Here is a 14,259-nt window from a genome sequence, read left to right on the forward strand (position 1 = left end):
GGAGAGAAGAGAGAGCAAGTAGGAGGGGGAGGCAGGGGTGGGGAGGGGTGGCCTCAGCAGAGTCTTCCCCAGTGGAAACAGGCCAAGACCCACAGGACTGAGGGAGATGAGATGTTGATCCCACCAGCCAGCCAGTAAGTCAGTTTTTCACATATGGGTCAGCAGCTAGAATACCCCAGGAGTCTGTCATGAAGATGGCATCTTCCTGTCTTCCTGCAGGAGACAGGAGGTACTGGCTAGCGGTCCCTGGCCCAGCCTGGGGCCTCAGTCAGTGCTCTCAGCAAATAGGTAAAACTCAGAGAGTCTGAGTCACCCTGCTGGGATGCAAACCCCTGGATCCCAGCAGTCTGTCTTGGGCTCAAAGCAATTGTGGCTAGTGGGAATTTCTGGTGTTGGGCAGGGCCGAGCCATCTCCCCAAGTCACACACTGAGCCACTTCCCTTTGCGGGAGAAATAGCATTTTCAAACAAACCCTCACGTAGATTCCCTTCCCTCTTCCTAACCAAAAGACAATAGAAACCAAATGACCACACTGACTACAAGTGAGTAACATGGAAGCCCCACCAAAGGGTTGGGAGGAGTGTGTCTCTAAGTTGTCTCTCCCACCGTCTCTTTCTGGGGAGGGGATGACGCCAAGCATTTTGGGTTTTGCTCACATTTGTAAAGTAGGACAGGCATTTGATGCACACAGAAACAAGCCATTTTTCCTACTGGAAAAGGAAGCCACTGCCTGGGGGTGGCCTTTGGCATAGAAGATAAGGGCAGATAAAACACCTGTAGACCAACCATCCTGTCTCCCTGAAATACACACAAGTGGATCCTTACCCCTCTGTCTCCAGCGGGGTGGAATGCAAACCACACTGCAGCTTTTGCTCAGGGAGACCATCCCCAGCATCACAAGCTGTGGTCGGTCTGACTGACTGCCAAGTCTCCATGACCATGCAGGGAACCACACAGACAGTCCAAGGTTCCATCCAGGGCAAGAACATCCACCTGCCAGTATCATGCCGACTTCACCAAGTACCTCAAATCATAGGCCGAACTCCAAGACTTACAAGATTTTCTTTAATAAAGTCCTATGTAACACAGTTTCAAGGACTCACTTTCAACATTCTTGCTTCAACTATACCAACTGCTGCAAAACAAACCAGCCTTAAGCTTAGTAGCTTCAAACATCAACTGATCATTTCTCATAATGTCGTGGGCTAGCTGGGCTCAGCTGGGAGGTTCTTCTGCCCCACGTGGTGTCAGCTGAAATGACACCTTTGACAGCATTCAGTTGGGAGCTTGGCTGAGCCTGTCTCTAGTAGGCATCCCTCTCTTAACCATGATGGCTTCATCTAGTCCTTCACCTCTCACCTGGGGGTTTGACTCTTTGCCACCAACCTCCACCCCCCTCAATTCAAGTTCAAATTCCACACTGCCACTGAGGTTATTGATCTGAAAAGCAAATACTTTTGTGTTTTGAACACCACCACTAGCTTCCTTGGAGCTCCTGGTGCACTGCACTCATGCTTCTACTAAAGTCCTAAATATCCTGCATTCTCACGTCCATATGGACATGTCTATAAAGACAATGTCTAATTCTTCTTTAAATACATAGGACTTTAACACAGTGCCAGACCCAGAGCAGCTGTTCAGTACATGTCTGAAGAATGAATGAATGAATTTCAGACCTTACCTAAAATACATGGATAAATAGCTCCTTTTTATATCCTTTCCTGTGAAAAGATATATTTTTTATCCAGCCATCACCAAAAGCATAAAGCTCTCAAATATATAGAGTCATGAAAGCTGTTTGCCTCTTTTTCCTTAAAGAACATCTGTTAGATAATGAAAACCACATATTAAACACAGTATCTGGGATGGGGTCACACTGCCACCCCAAGACAGATACCACTAAGTTATCATGGAATTCATCCTGGTGAGCCTGGCAGGAGCCTCCAAGAAGCCCTTCCACCACTGGAAGATCAGTCACCTCACACAACTTGGGCAGTCATCTAAGCCCCTGAGATGGTTGTATGTCAAGGTAGAAACCTGACAACTTAACAGCCAACATGGTCAGCACTTCGGTCTTCCAGTGGCTCCCGCAGGCACTTGAATGAGAATAGCGACTGGGTGATAAAATGGATTCATGCATAAGTCAGTGTTTTGAGACCTGGAATTCATTTTCCTGCAGATTCAATACTGTAAGCAATGGTACAAAGTTTTCTCTACCTGCATATGCCCAGTCTGCCAACACTCATGTGGAAGGAAAGGAAGGGGGAGAAGTCCTACTGTGCTGGGTGGGTCACAGGCACCGCCCGCCCCGCCACTCCCTCCTCTCTGGGGACAATGCACGTACCAGCCCCTCTGCCTGGCGTGGGCCTCCACCTCACAAACTCTAGTCTCAGGGAAAATGCTGCCTCCTGGGGCATCTGCCATCCTCAGCTGATGGGGACCCCTGCCATCCCAGAACAGCCCCACCGTCTATGTTCAACAGTCACATACTTCCTGCCCAACCTCCCGATTGGACAGTAAACTCCTGTGGGCAGGAACCAAGACCTGGGGCCACACTGCTGGACCCCAGTGCCCAGAGAAACTACTCAGTAAGGATTCATGGCTTGAATGATTGCGGAGGAAACCGAGGCACAGCCAGACCTAGCAGAACATGTAGAGCCCGCCTTTAAGCCTAGCTTGCACAGCCCGATTCTTCTTCCCACACTCACTGCCTCCTGTAGTGCAGAGACGCCAGGTGCTACACCCCACATGCTGGCGAGGGCGGAGGGGGCTCTACTGTCAGCACTGGCCCCACTGACAGGATTCTCTAGCAGTGTCCCCACCTACAGGAAATGGGAGAGGAAAAGGGCTCTGGAAGTAAAGAGAGCCTTCCTAAGAAAAGGAACATGTGTCCATCTTGTTTACAAATCAAAGTCAAACTCCGGTTTTTAAATTTCTAGTTATTTATACATTTTTGAGTCAGAGTCTCACTCTGTTGCCCATACTGGAGTGCGGTGGCATGATCATGGCTCACCGCAGCCACAACCTCCTGGGCTCAGGTGATCGTCCTGCTTCAGCTTCCCAAGTAGCTGGGATTATAGGCCTGGGCTATTATGCCTGGCTAATTTTTTTATTTTTTATTTTTTGTAGAGACGAGGTCTCACTATGTTGCCTGGGCTGGTCGTAAACCCCTGAGCTCAGTGATTCACTCGCCTTGGCCTCCCAAAGTGCTGGGATTACAGGTGTGAGCCACCATGCTCAGTTTAGCTCAGGTTTTCAGAACTCAAGTACAAAAAGCATTTCTGGGAGGTGCATCCCTGCTGACAGGGGGAAGAGCCGCTCCTGGAGTCCAGGCCTGGAACACAAAGAGTCAAGTTGCACCCATCCTCTTGCTCTCCAGCCAAGGACCACTCAAGCAGCCTCCCACCACTTTCTGTCCCATCTGGACCCAGGCCTTCTTCTCTGGGGTCTGCATCTCTGGAAACGGGGTGGGTGGTATCACATCAAAACATTATTTACCAGCACCAACAAATCCATCACCACATGAAAAAAGCACATTCCTGTATCTGCCAGCGGCACTCACCCCTTGCTGACCCTGTGACTGCAGCATCTACACAGGTGTGAAAGGGGTCTCGAACCCAAGCTTCGGAGTCAGTTGGCTAAGACAGAGCAGGGAAGATAAGGGAGGTCAAAGGGAAGGAAAGGCCAGCCATCCTCCCCCTAGGCCTTTTCGGAGGCCTGACAGCAGCACGCCTGATCAGAGGGCTTTCCACAGAGTGGGGGAAGGCAGATTGCTCCAGCAGTCGGCAGCTGGGACCGCTTGTATTGTTTCAGCCTAGCGAGGCCTGACCTTTGCCACCCCATGGCCAGCCCCTCTCTGGGGGAGGAATTCAGCAGTCACGTCACTCCACCGACCCAGCTTACCTCCTCCACAGTGGCCCCACAGCCACAGGGACGGCCAGCCAAGACCCAGGGGAGAAGGCTGTCATACTGAGAGTCACTGCAGGGACAGCGGGGGAGGGGGTGTTGCTGGGTTCAACAAAGCAGCTGAGGCCCTGGGCCTAAAGAGACCCAGCAAGGAGGCAGAGGGGTAGAGTTTACTCTGATGCTCCCAACTCACACAGACCCTGTCTGTGCCTCACCAGTCTTTTAGAAAGGCGGATGCATCTGAAAAGTGAGTGAGGGCCCAGGGCATCAAATTTCCAAAGAAATGAACCATTACTCTGAGGGAAAGAAGCCAGAATCAAAAAGCCACAGACTATAATTCCGTGCATACAACATTCTGGAAAAGGCCAAACTAAATGGACAGAAATCAGATTGGTGATGGCCAGGCACTGAAGGTACAAGGGGAACATAAGAGAGTGTTTGGGGTGATGGAAATCATCTGTATTTGATTATGGTAGTGGCCACACAACCATATAACTTTGTTAAAAGTATACACTTAAAAATGGTAAATTATACTCCATGCAAATGAAGCATAACTCAATAAATAAACAATAGAAAAACAGAAATACAAAACTAAGACAAAAAAATTAATAATTCCAGAGATTGTTTGTTTTTGAAGAGCACATCAGACCCCCTCATCAGCACTCAGAGAGGTTTCCAGAGACTACTCTGCCCACCCCCTGCAATTACAAGGCATGGTGCTAGGTGCATGAGGACAGGGGACAGTTACAAAACAAACAAGACCACAAGGCCCAAAGCTGATCCAGCTGCAAAGATCGACATGTGGACAGTTAACCCACAGAACTGCACTTCTGAACCTGGCAGCCAGCACGCAAAGCCTACGCCAGACAAAAGGATAGAAAATTTGAAAACAGGATGTGAGAAAGTATAAGATATGAGACAGCCACAGATAACTCTTAAGAAAAGGAAGAGGCGGAGGGGAGAAAGGAAGGGAAAAAAAGGCATCCATTTAGCAGAGTCACTGAGGGTGGGTTTGGTGGCTCCTGTCTGTAATTCCAGCACTTCCAGTCAAGGCAGGAGGATTACTTGAGCCCAGGAGTTAGCGAATAGCCTGGGCAACTTAGTGACGCCATCTCTACAAAAATTTTAACATACTAGCCAGGTGTGGTGGCACATGCCTGTAACACCAGGAAGCTGAGGCGGGAGGATATTTCAGTCTAGGAGTTTGAGGCTACAGTGAGCTGTGATCACACCACTGTACTGGGCAACAGAGCAAGACCCTGCCTCTAAAATAAAAAGATAGATAAATAGATAGATAAGTAAATAAGCACTATTATGCTGGGGACAGAGCAGCTGACGCTGTGCTCTGTGGGGTCAGAGTAAAAGGCTGATTCAGCCTGGGAGGATGCAGGGGGATGTCTCAGGGGAGGGGCTGTAGACTGGATGATAAAAGACTTCCGTGAGCAGGGAGCCTACCTAAAGGCAGCTGAAACAACAGGTGTATGTAACAGACAAGTAAACTCATTTCAAAGTACAGGTCAGAATGACCATTCATGGGAGAAATGGGGCTTTGCAGCCAGGTTGGGGGGAGACCAATGACAGCCTTGAAAACTCTCAATGCCTTTTTTTTTTTTTGGTATTAAAGAATTGGGAGCCAGTGGAGAAAATAAAAGACAAGCTTGGGCCTGCACTTTGGAAGCCTCTGGCAGGAGCACGAAGACAACAGAGAGGGCAACCAGGAGGTGAATGCCCCTGAACAAGGCAGCAGGGTATGGAAAAGAAGGGGCCCATATAGATCAAGGAAGTGGCAGCGTGGCCTAGTAATCAGCATGGCCACAGTGTAGACAGCGAACTTAGCAAACGCAAGCCCCTCAGCAGGTTTCTGAGCCCAGCAAGGGCATCAGTGTGCACGCAGCCTTCTCCTGAGAGGTGGGTCATCCCAGGCAGAAGAGCAGACCCACCCACTGGGATCTGAGGCCACTGATGAAATAGGAGCTCCAAGGACCAGATATGGCAGCTGTGTGTATGGAGCGGGGCTACACCCCTGTCCGACAGGATGCCCCCGAGGCTAGGAAGGGCTGGGGGATACCACAGACATGCAGCCAGGCCAGGAAGGCGGAGAAGAGAGGACAAGAGAGGTGATATTTCCTCGAATGATCAGAGTCCTGCAGCCTCAATGCTCTTTGGGGTCAGCCCTCCTGGTTACCGACAGGGTACCAAGCCTTTGACTCTGAGGAAAGCATTTATTTTTGTTTCCTGCTTGCATTCCCACCCCTAGTCACTAAGTCCCAGCCAAGAGAACTCAGGAAGGGAGGGCTGGACAAAGTCACATGCCAACCCACCCCATCCCTCAAACTCTACCACCAACATCAATAAAGATTCCTCTCCCTCCAAATCAAATAAACAGAGAGCTCGCTGGGACCCAGGACCCAGACTTTCCAATCCTCCCAGCCCACTAGCATGGAGAAAAAAATAAAGATGAAGTTGGTGGTGTCACCCAGGAGGCACAACGGGCCTCATGCTCAGGGCATCTGGGAAACTGTGCAGGCACAGGTGGGAACTCGGGACCTGTGGGATGCAAAGGGAGAGAGACAGGGAAGGCATTTCTTACTGCCTGTTGGGTACTGGGTGCCACACCCTTCACCCTAGGGACATGCATCTGATGGAAAGGGAGTGTCAAGTCAGCACCATCTCTTCACCTGATGGGAGCAATTTACTCAGCTCATACTAGGGCTCCATGCATGGCTGCCTGGACACCTCACAAGCTCTGCCCAGTGATACGCTCCAAGGAGTCTACAAACATGGCTAATAACAGAAATATCCAACATGTCATGGCCCACTACCCAGTGCTGGTTCTCATGCTCCTACACCCCCTGGCCCTCCCCCATCTATCGCTCACCCTCACCGGAAGCATTTTGCACCCATGGTACCGTGATCTTAGGGGGATGAAGGAGAAGTTTGGTCAGGAGTAGGGGGATGTGGGAAGTAGCCCCAGTCCATCCAGATGCCAGTCAGTGACTGCCCCACTAGTTAAAAGGACAAAGCCCCAAAACAGAACTGTTTTCACAGAAGACTTGGTGAGGTGCTGGGCAAAGGGGGAAGTGCAGAAGTCCACAGGGGTGTTCAAGAGAGTTGGGAATCTCTTCCAGAGATTCCAGGAACACCAGAGTTATTTCAGGCAGTGACAGAGACACTGAAATTGAGCAGGGCTTTTTCCACACCTCTGCAGAGAGCAGCCCTGGCCCAGCACTGAATTGACAGCTTTGCAGTTGGAGACAGTTCTACTGGCCCAAACCCAGGTGCTTTCATGACAGGCCCGGGCCTTGGTGCTCTCATGATGGGCCTGGGTGCTCTCATGACAGGCCTGGGTGCTCTCATGATGGGCACAGGCCTGGGTGCTCTCATGATGGGACTAGCCAACAAAAAGCATCCTTTGGGCCAAGGGAAGATTCTGACTAGTTTATGGAAGTAGTGAAGGCTACCAAAGTAGGGACAAGGGAGGTTACTATTGGAGCAGGTGAGGGTTTGGGAGTTGTCGTAAATGGAAATGTGGCACCATTTTGTAATTGCAGACAGGGGAGGCCTGGAAGGAGCAGTTATGAGAACAGATGCCAAAGGCGGGCAGGAGGTCTAGGAGGAAACTGCAAAGATCAGCTGCGGATCCAGAGATGGATTTTCCATAAGACTATACCAGAGCAGGTTTTCAGGTGCCAGGCTGCTGGACAAAATGCCTCAGTAAGTCACAGCATGGCTGAAATAAAGCTAGCTGTACCTTGCCTAGAGCATAGTGGAGTGTCTGAGGAGGTGGACACTGGACAGTCCCCAAAAAAGAGAGCTGATTAACCCAAGCTGACCACAAGCCAAGATGAGTATCCATCTAATAGACAAAGGATACACACTCACACACACACACACACACACACACACACACACACACTGTCTCTCTCTCTCTCTCTCTCTCTCTCTCTCACAGGAGCCCTTAGGAAATCATCTTTTGGACATAACCTCCAGCTTTTGCTCAAGAGTCTAGGGTCAAGAATGTTGACGGAGGCCAGGCATAGTGGCTCACACCTGTAATCCCAGCACTTTGGGAGGCCTAGGCAGAAGGATTCCTTGAGGTCAGGAATTTGAGACAAGCCTGGGCAACACAGCAAGACTTCATCTCTACAAGAAATAAAAATTTATAGGCGGTGCACACCTATAGTTCTAGCTACTCAAGAGGCTGAGGCAGGAGGATCATCTGAGCTCAGAAGGTCGAGGTTGCAATGAGCTGTGATTGCATCACTGCACTCCAGCCTGGGGACAGAGCGAGATCCTGACTCAAAAAAAAAAGTGTTGAAAGAGAAAGCCACCAGCTAACTTACAACAAACAGCACAGGGAATCTTGCTTTCCTCTTTCCTCCCCCACGGGGTCTGCTCTGTGCTGCCAGATGAAAGCCCTTGGTGATATCACAATACGTTCCCCAAGGGAAGTGGACGAAGACCCCACCAGTGACCCTTCATGCCATCCAGAGAAGTGGTGGACACTCCAGCCCCTCCCTCTATGGGCCTGTTGTACCAGGTGAGCTCCATCACCAACACAATGACGCCCCAGCAGTATCCTGGGTGATGGAAGGCCTGGCAGCATCCGCAGGACAGAGCCCTGAACCTGAAGACATGCTGTCCTTGTGGCTGGGTCTCCTTTCTCATCCTGCTGCAGGGCTGCCTTAAGCTCCCAAGACCACAGTGTGAGATTCCTACCATTGCTGCTGCAGGTTTTCTGCCCTTAGAAACATCTGTCCACCCACATATTGTGCTTTTACCACTGACTGTTCCCCCATCAACACAGAGGGGCCTGACCAGCCTTCCCATAGCCCACCCACAACCACAGACTCTGCACAAGTTCCAAACAATGGGAGAAGCACAGAGCATCACAGCTTCCCAACCTGATAATTCCTCTGGGTCCCATGAGGCCTGCACGGAAACACTAGTGCACACTTTGTGTCCTGGGGTCATTACAAGGAAGATGTCACTCTAGGACTTGTCTCATTTGGGCACGCTCCTATGGAATAATATAGGGTGTGGGATATTGCCTGGACATGGACTGTCTCCCTCTCCCTCAGGTAGCAGCCTCTCGCCAACACTGGTCTCTGAAGGGTATGCATGTTTCCAGTAATAAGTCACAGGATGCCAGTGGCCAAGAAAAGCTGAAAGTAGTATAGGATGCACTCTTAATATAATTGTAAGCTCTGAACAGGAATTTGACTAACTAACTTGCTTGCCTATAAAACTGCTTGCTGTATTACCCTGAGGTGCAGATTTTCTCATCACCGACCAGCTGCCATTGGTGCCCTCTGTATGTTTTTTGTCTGTCTGTTTGTTTGTTTATCTGTTTTTTGAGGTGGAGTCCCACTCCGTCACCTGGGATGGAGCCAACCCAGCATCAACCTGCTGGGCTCTGGCGAACCTTCTGCTTCAGTCTTCCAAGTAGCCAGAACTACAGATGCACGCTACCACGCCCGGCTAATTTTTGATTTATTGTAGAGACGAGGTCTCGTCAAGTTGCCTAGGCTAGTCTCTAACCTGCCAGCACAGGTAATCCACTTGCCTCGGCCTCCCAAAGTGCTGGGATTACAGGCGAAGCCACCAAGCCCGGCCTTCCTGTAAGTTTTAATAAACCAATATCTCTCCCTGCTGGACCTCTGGGTGACTTATTTGGAACAGGTAAACATTACGTGCAAGCCTCTCAGATTCCGGGCTACCCACGTACACGGCAGGGAGGTTTACAATGACAAGGAAGACAGAGGGGAAGCCACAGAGCAGAGAGGAAAACCATGCCACACCACAGCCCCAGGAGAAACTGACTAGGGCAGACCCAAGCAGACACAAGGGACTCTGAGCCATGCCACACCACTGGGCTCCACTGGGCTGTGTGTGCTGGAATCAAGTGCTTTCTTTCAGAGCCATTTCCATTGTCACTTTGAGATCCTGCTGTCCTGGAGCCTGGCAGGTCACCAAACACACAAGCACATACAAGTATACACATAAGCACACGCCCATGCACACACACAGAGTGCCTCAAAGTCACGAACAAACAAAAGAGAGGAAGAAATGGTTTGGCCCATGTGGAACTGCCACGTACCACGTGCCACACGAGACCTAGTGCTATCAGTCCATCTCACACTGAAAATCCTCACCATGCCACTGGGGCAAGGAAGGATGACCGCTGACACGGGCCTGGCTCACGTGTCACATCACAGCATAAGGCTGTTCTGAGCAAGACAAAAATCCTGTTCACCCAACTGGACCAAGGAAAAGTCAATAAAATCATGTCAAATTCTACAGGCAGGAATAGAGATCAGCAGGAAAGCAAAGAACCCCACTCCTGAGAGAAAGAAAAGTGATTTTTCCATTTCTAACCCTTTAGTTCCTGGGCGGAGAGAACATCTTTCTTTTAAGAATAAAAACCTGCAAGTGACTTGTGAGGAGCTTTTTTTGTTGGCTCAGACACAGAATCTGAACTTACACGTGGGATGGAGAAGACCATCACCTCCGCATGTGGCAGACCTCCTCTGCCAAGCAGTCCCAGGATATGGACAGCAAAGGCCAGGCCGAGTCCACCCAGGGGAGCCTGCAGGACCCTGAGCTAGCCACACACGCCGAGGGACAGGCTTTCTGATGCACGACTCAGAACCCACAAAGACTCAGGACTAAAGACCTTCTACCCAGCCTTCCAAGAGACTCTCACAACATTTTAGGGTCAGGAAAAGGCTCACAATATAAAAAAACAAAAACAAAGCAGAATACCAAGCATACATACACACATAGGTATGTCAACTTCCTCCCAGTCCAGAAAGAAAAAGAGAAAGACACATGACAGGAGATGCACCTCCACATTAACAGTGGCTGTCTCTAAATGGCAGGAGGACAGAGGGGTTACAGATGATTTAGTGTTTTCTCTGCACTTTCCTTGAGTTTTCAGGTTTCCTACAATAGCCCATTTCAAGGGATGAGGATGAGGCACATACAAAATCCTAACAGATTCCCCCGGACTTGCCTCCCAAGCAAAGGTACAGTCAAAGTTTTACCCCAAACTTTCGTGTCCCCCAAGAAGCATTGCAGGAGGCCAGGGGTGGGGGGAGTTGGCCCAGACTTGAAGGGAGCAGGACGGACACCCTCTCCCCTACTCTTCTGCATCACCACAGCTCTCACAAGCTTGGCACAGATACATGTGGTATCCTTGCCAGACCATGTCATTGGTTCTGGGGGCCGAGATGACCTTCCAGGCAGCATCTACACCCATAGGCCTCCTCCCCCTAGGCTTCCTTTTCAGCTCAGACGGCCCAGCCAGGCAGGCTCCAGACCTCTCTATGTAGCAACTCGGTCTCCCAAACTGCAAAGGTGGTGTGATGGGGTCTGCCCACAGCCCTTAGTAGCCCCTCAAAGGCACACATGCCCCATATCAGCCATCAGACTGGAGGGTGATAACAGGTGGTCATATGTCATCATATGTCATCAGCTAGGGACGTGGGGGAAGAATGAAAATCCTGTGGCCAAAACAAGACCCCAGAGAACAAGCAGCTCTAGTGTAAGGAATGGAAGGGACACAGAGGGATCCTTCCCCTCCGCCCCCCGCCCCAGCTTCCCAAAGCCTAGGGTTATAGACATGAGTCTCATCAATTTCCTGTTGATCAACTCGATGATCACATCTTGAGCACCCATTAGAGCTGTGGCCCAGGGCCTGCTGGGGGCTTCAAAAGATCCCGCTGTGGCTTCCCTCCTCTAAAACGCTATCCAGCAAGAAGGAGCCATGCCCCTCCCCCCACCCTTATCACCTCATTGCCCAAGGATGGAGAGCGCACAGGCTGCAGGACTAGGGAAAGAGTCGAGGAGACCACACAGAGGGGCTGCGCTCAGGCTGCCTGTGGAGGAGAAGGGGCACAGGTGCTCACGCCAGCACAAGGAGGGGTGTGAGGGCAGGGGAGTGCATCCAAAGCAGAGCACTGTGCACAAGCTGGGTGACAGCAGGAGGCTCTCCCAGGAGCAGGCCTCAGCCCCTGGGGCGTGGGTGGGACTATCAGTCCCCAAAGTGGATGTTTCAGTGGCTAGTTCTGGCCACGGTAGGCAGAATAGAAAGAAGGTGGGAACAGATGCAAGAGACACCACGGAGAGGCGCCGCCACAGGTCTCAGCTCCAGGGGCCAATGGCCGGCTACCCTGTGGCAGCGGGGATGGAAAGAATCAGCACAGGAGGTGGCTTAGAGGAAGATTCTGGAAGCGGCTGTCACTGTCTTCTGGCTCCAGCCCACTTCAGCAAATACGTTGGAATTAGGTCACCTCCCACATCCCCAGCACCAGGCCAAGAGCGACGTCAGACCCTGGGGTGCGTGTCCTGCTGGAATAGCTGCAGAGCTGCTCTCCTGGCTAGTCCCTCCAGGTCCCTCCTTGAGAAAGCTGTCCTGAGGCCCAAACCCTGGAGCCCAGCAACTCCATTCGCCCTTTCTCTAGCGCCCTCCAACCCCCGGGCCTTCCTCAGACACCCTGCTCCCAAAACTCCATCCCAGGGACCTGGTCATTGGCGCCCACCCAGAATTAACTAGGTGCTGTTACTCTGCATCCAGTGGGCCATCAAGGGGACAAAAGAGGCCTTCCCCAAAGCCACTGCTGGGTCCCAACAGTTTAAACTTCATGTTGCACAAGAGGAGTTGGAATCCCCTCACCCTCTGCTCAGAGTACATCCACCTGAGAAGTGTTTCGGCAGAAGGTCGTGCCCTGCCAGCCTCTCCAATGGGGTGTCTCAGCATCTGGCCCACAGCACCAGGAAGGAACAAACCCATTCTGCCAGTGTCTGACCACCTTCCAGCACAGGGGCGCCCAGAACACCAGGCCGGCCTGGGCCACGTGCCACCACCGTGGTTCCCCAGTGACCGGCGGGAGAGATGCAGAGGTGGGAAGGGCCCGTTGAGGTTACTCTCACGGGGGTGAGAGGAGTGAAGGCAGGTGAAGAGGAACAGGACCCCGGCTGGCCCTGAAGCAAGTAGAAGCATGGGGTGTTGTATAGCCACCTCCAAAGCAGATCTAGTGGTCTGGGCTGCACTCCACCATGCCTCCACCTCCTTAGGGGAGGGTCACCAGATGCCCCTGGAATCTCCAGGAGAGGGACAGGTCCTAGCTGGGCCCAGACCTCAGGATGAAGCTTTCTTGTGAGGAGACTCCTCTCCTGCGTCAGTCCAGCTTCTGGGTCATCTCCTTTCACATCTGCACCAAGAAACGAGCCCCACTGCCTGGTCCAACTCCCAGCCTCCACAGAGAAGCCACCCACCTGTGTGTGATCCAGATCCAAGATGCACTCTATTAGCTTGGCCTTCTCCCTGGACATCATGTCACTCTCTTCCTCTCCATGGGTTCAACACTCTAGCTTTGCTGAGTTCCTGGTTTAACTCTCACATGGCTTCCAGAACATCTCTCCATCAAAAACACCCCCATGTTCTGGAAAGCACTTGCTTTCTGAGGCATCTCTGTGGTCAATATAGCCCAGTATTTAAGAGCGTGGCCCATAGAATCAGACAGACCAGGATTTCAAGTCCCAGCTTCACCATAAACTTGCTGCATGGCCTTGGGCAAATCACTTAACCTCTGAGTCTCAGCTTCTTTATCCACAAAATAAGAATAATTCCCATTCCATGGGCTGGCCATGAGGCATGCTGAGATGAGGTACTAGAGCCCCTGGCCTGGCATACTGTAAGCACTCAATAAATAAATGGTTGTAATGTTTATTCTGATTACTCCACAGCCCTTAGGCAGGAATTGGGTGGAGAAGGCGGGATGGGCAGGGAATAGAAGAAAAAGCCTTCAGCAAGTGGGATGGCTCCAGCAGGCTCCTTCATTCCTCCTCTAATGGGTCAGTGTGGAGCCTCCGGGTACTTCTGATGCGGCAGATGCCAGCCAGTCACCACAGTCACGAGACACCACCTCAAGGACCCTTCTCATGTGATCTGCTAGCCTGCCGCTCCTGGGGAGAGACTTCTAGGTGGCCATTCCCTCCCCAGAAGGTTCTGTCCCTGTCCAGTGTCCCACATCCACGCCATCTAACCCTCAGGCGCCTGAGGCATGTCTGCCTGGCCCACAAATGGGGAATTTATGATAAAAGTGAAAAGTAAGAAGTTATCAGCAGAGGCAGCATCTACACACATGCATTAATCACTCAGGCTCTGAAGACACTGGACACAAAGGACACTACTCAGACGGCTATAAGTGTCAGGCAAGATGGAGCTGGAGGAACTCCAGATTCATCTAGATTTTCTCCCAGACTGGTATGAGGTGGGCCCTTGTCTCACCGGCTCTGATGCTGAGGTCCCAGGAAGCAGAAAAGGGCCCACTAGAGAGCCCTTCCAAA

The 14,259-nt window shown here is 51.4% G+C and overlaps 1 protein-coding gene across 1 annotated transcript in view; it reads right to left on the minus strand.

Annotated features, from left to right (window-relative positions):
* Positions 1-6,810, minus strand: part of SMOC1 (SPARC related modular calcium binding 1) — an 83,241-nt gene extending 76,431 nt beyond the window's left edge. Inside the window, exons 1-3 of the mRNA XM_021709369.1 lie at positions 6,791-6,810; positions 3,904-3,979; positions 2,709-2,822 (exon numbers count right to left, since the gene is read on the minus strand). Coding sequence (XP_021565044.1) covers positions 2,709-2,822; positions 3,904-3,979; positions 6,791-6,810 — 210 coding nt within the window. The remainder of the gene's footprint in view (positions 1-2,708; positions 2,823-3,903; positions 3,980-6,790) is intronic.
* Between the last annotated feature and the right edge of the window lie 7,449 nt (positions 6,811-14,259).

This window comes from Carlito syrichta, unplaced genomic scaffold (genome assembly GCF_000164805.1).
Source record: "Carlito syrichta isolate Samal-C Ts95f unplaced genomic scaffold, Tarsius_syrichta-2.0.1 Scaffold199447, whole genome shotgun sequence".
In the NCBI taxonomy this organism is placed as follows: Eukaryota; Metazoa; Chordata; class Mammalia; order Primates; family Tarsiidae; genus Carlito; species Carlito syrichta.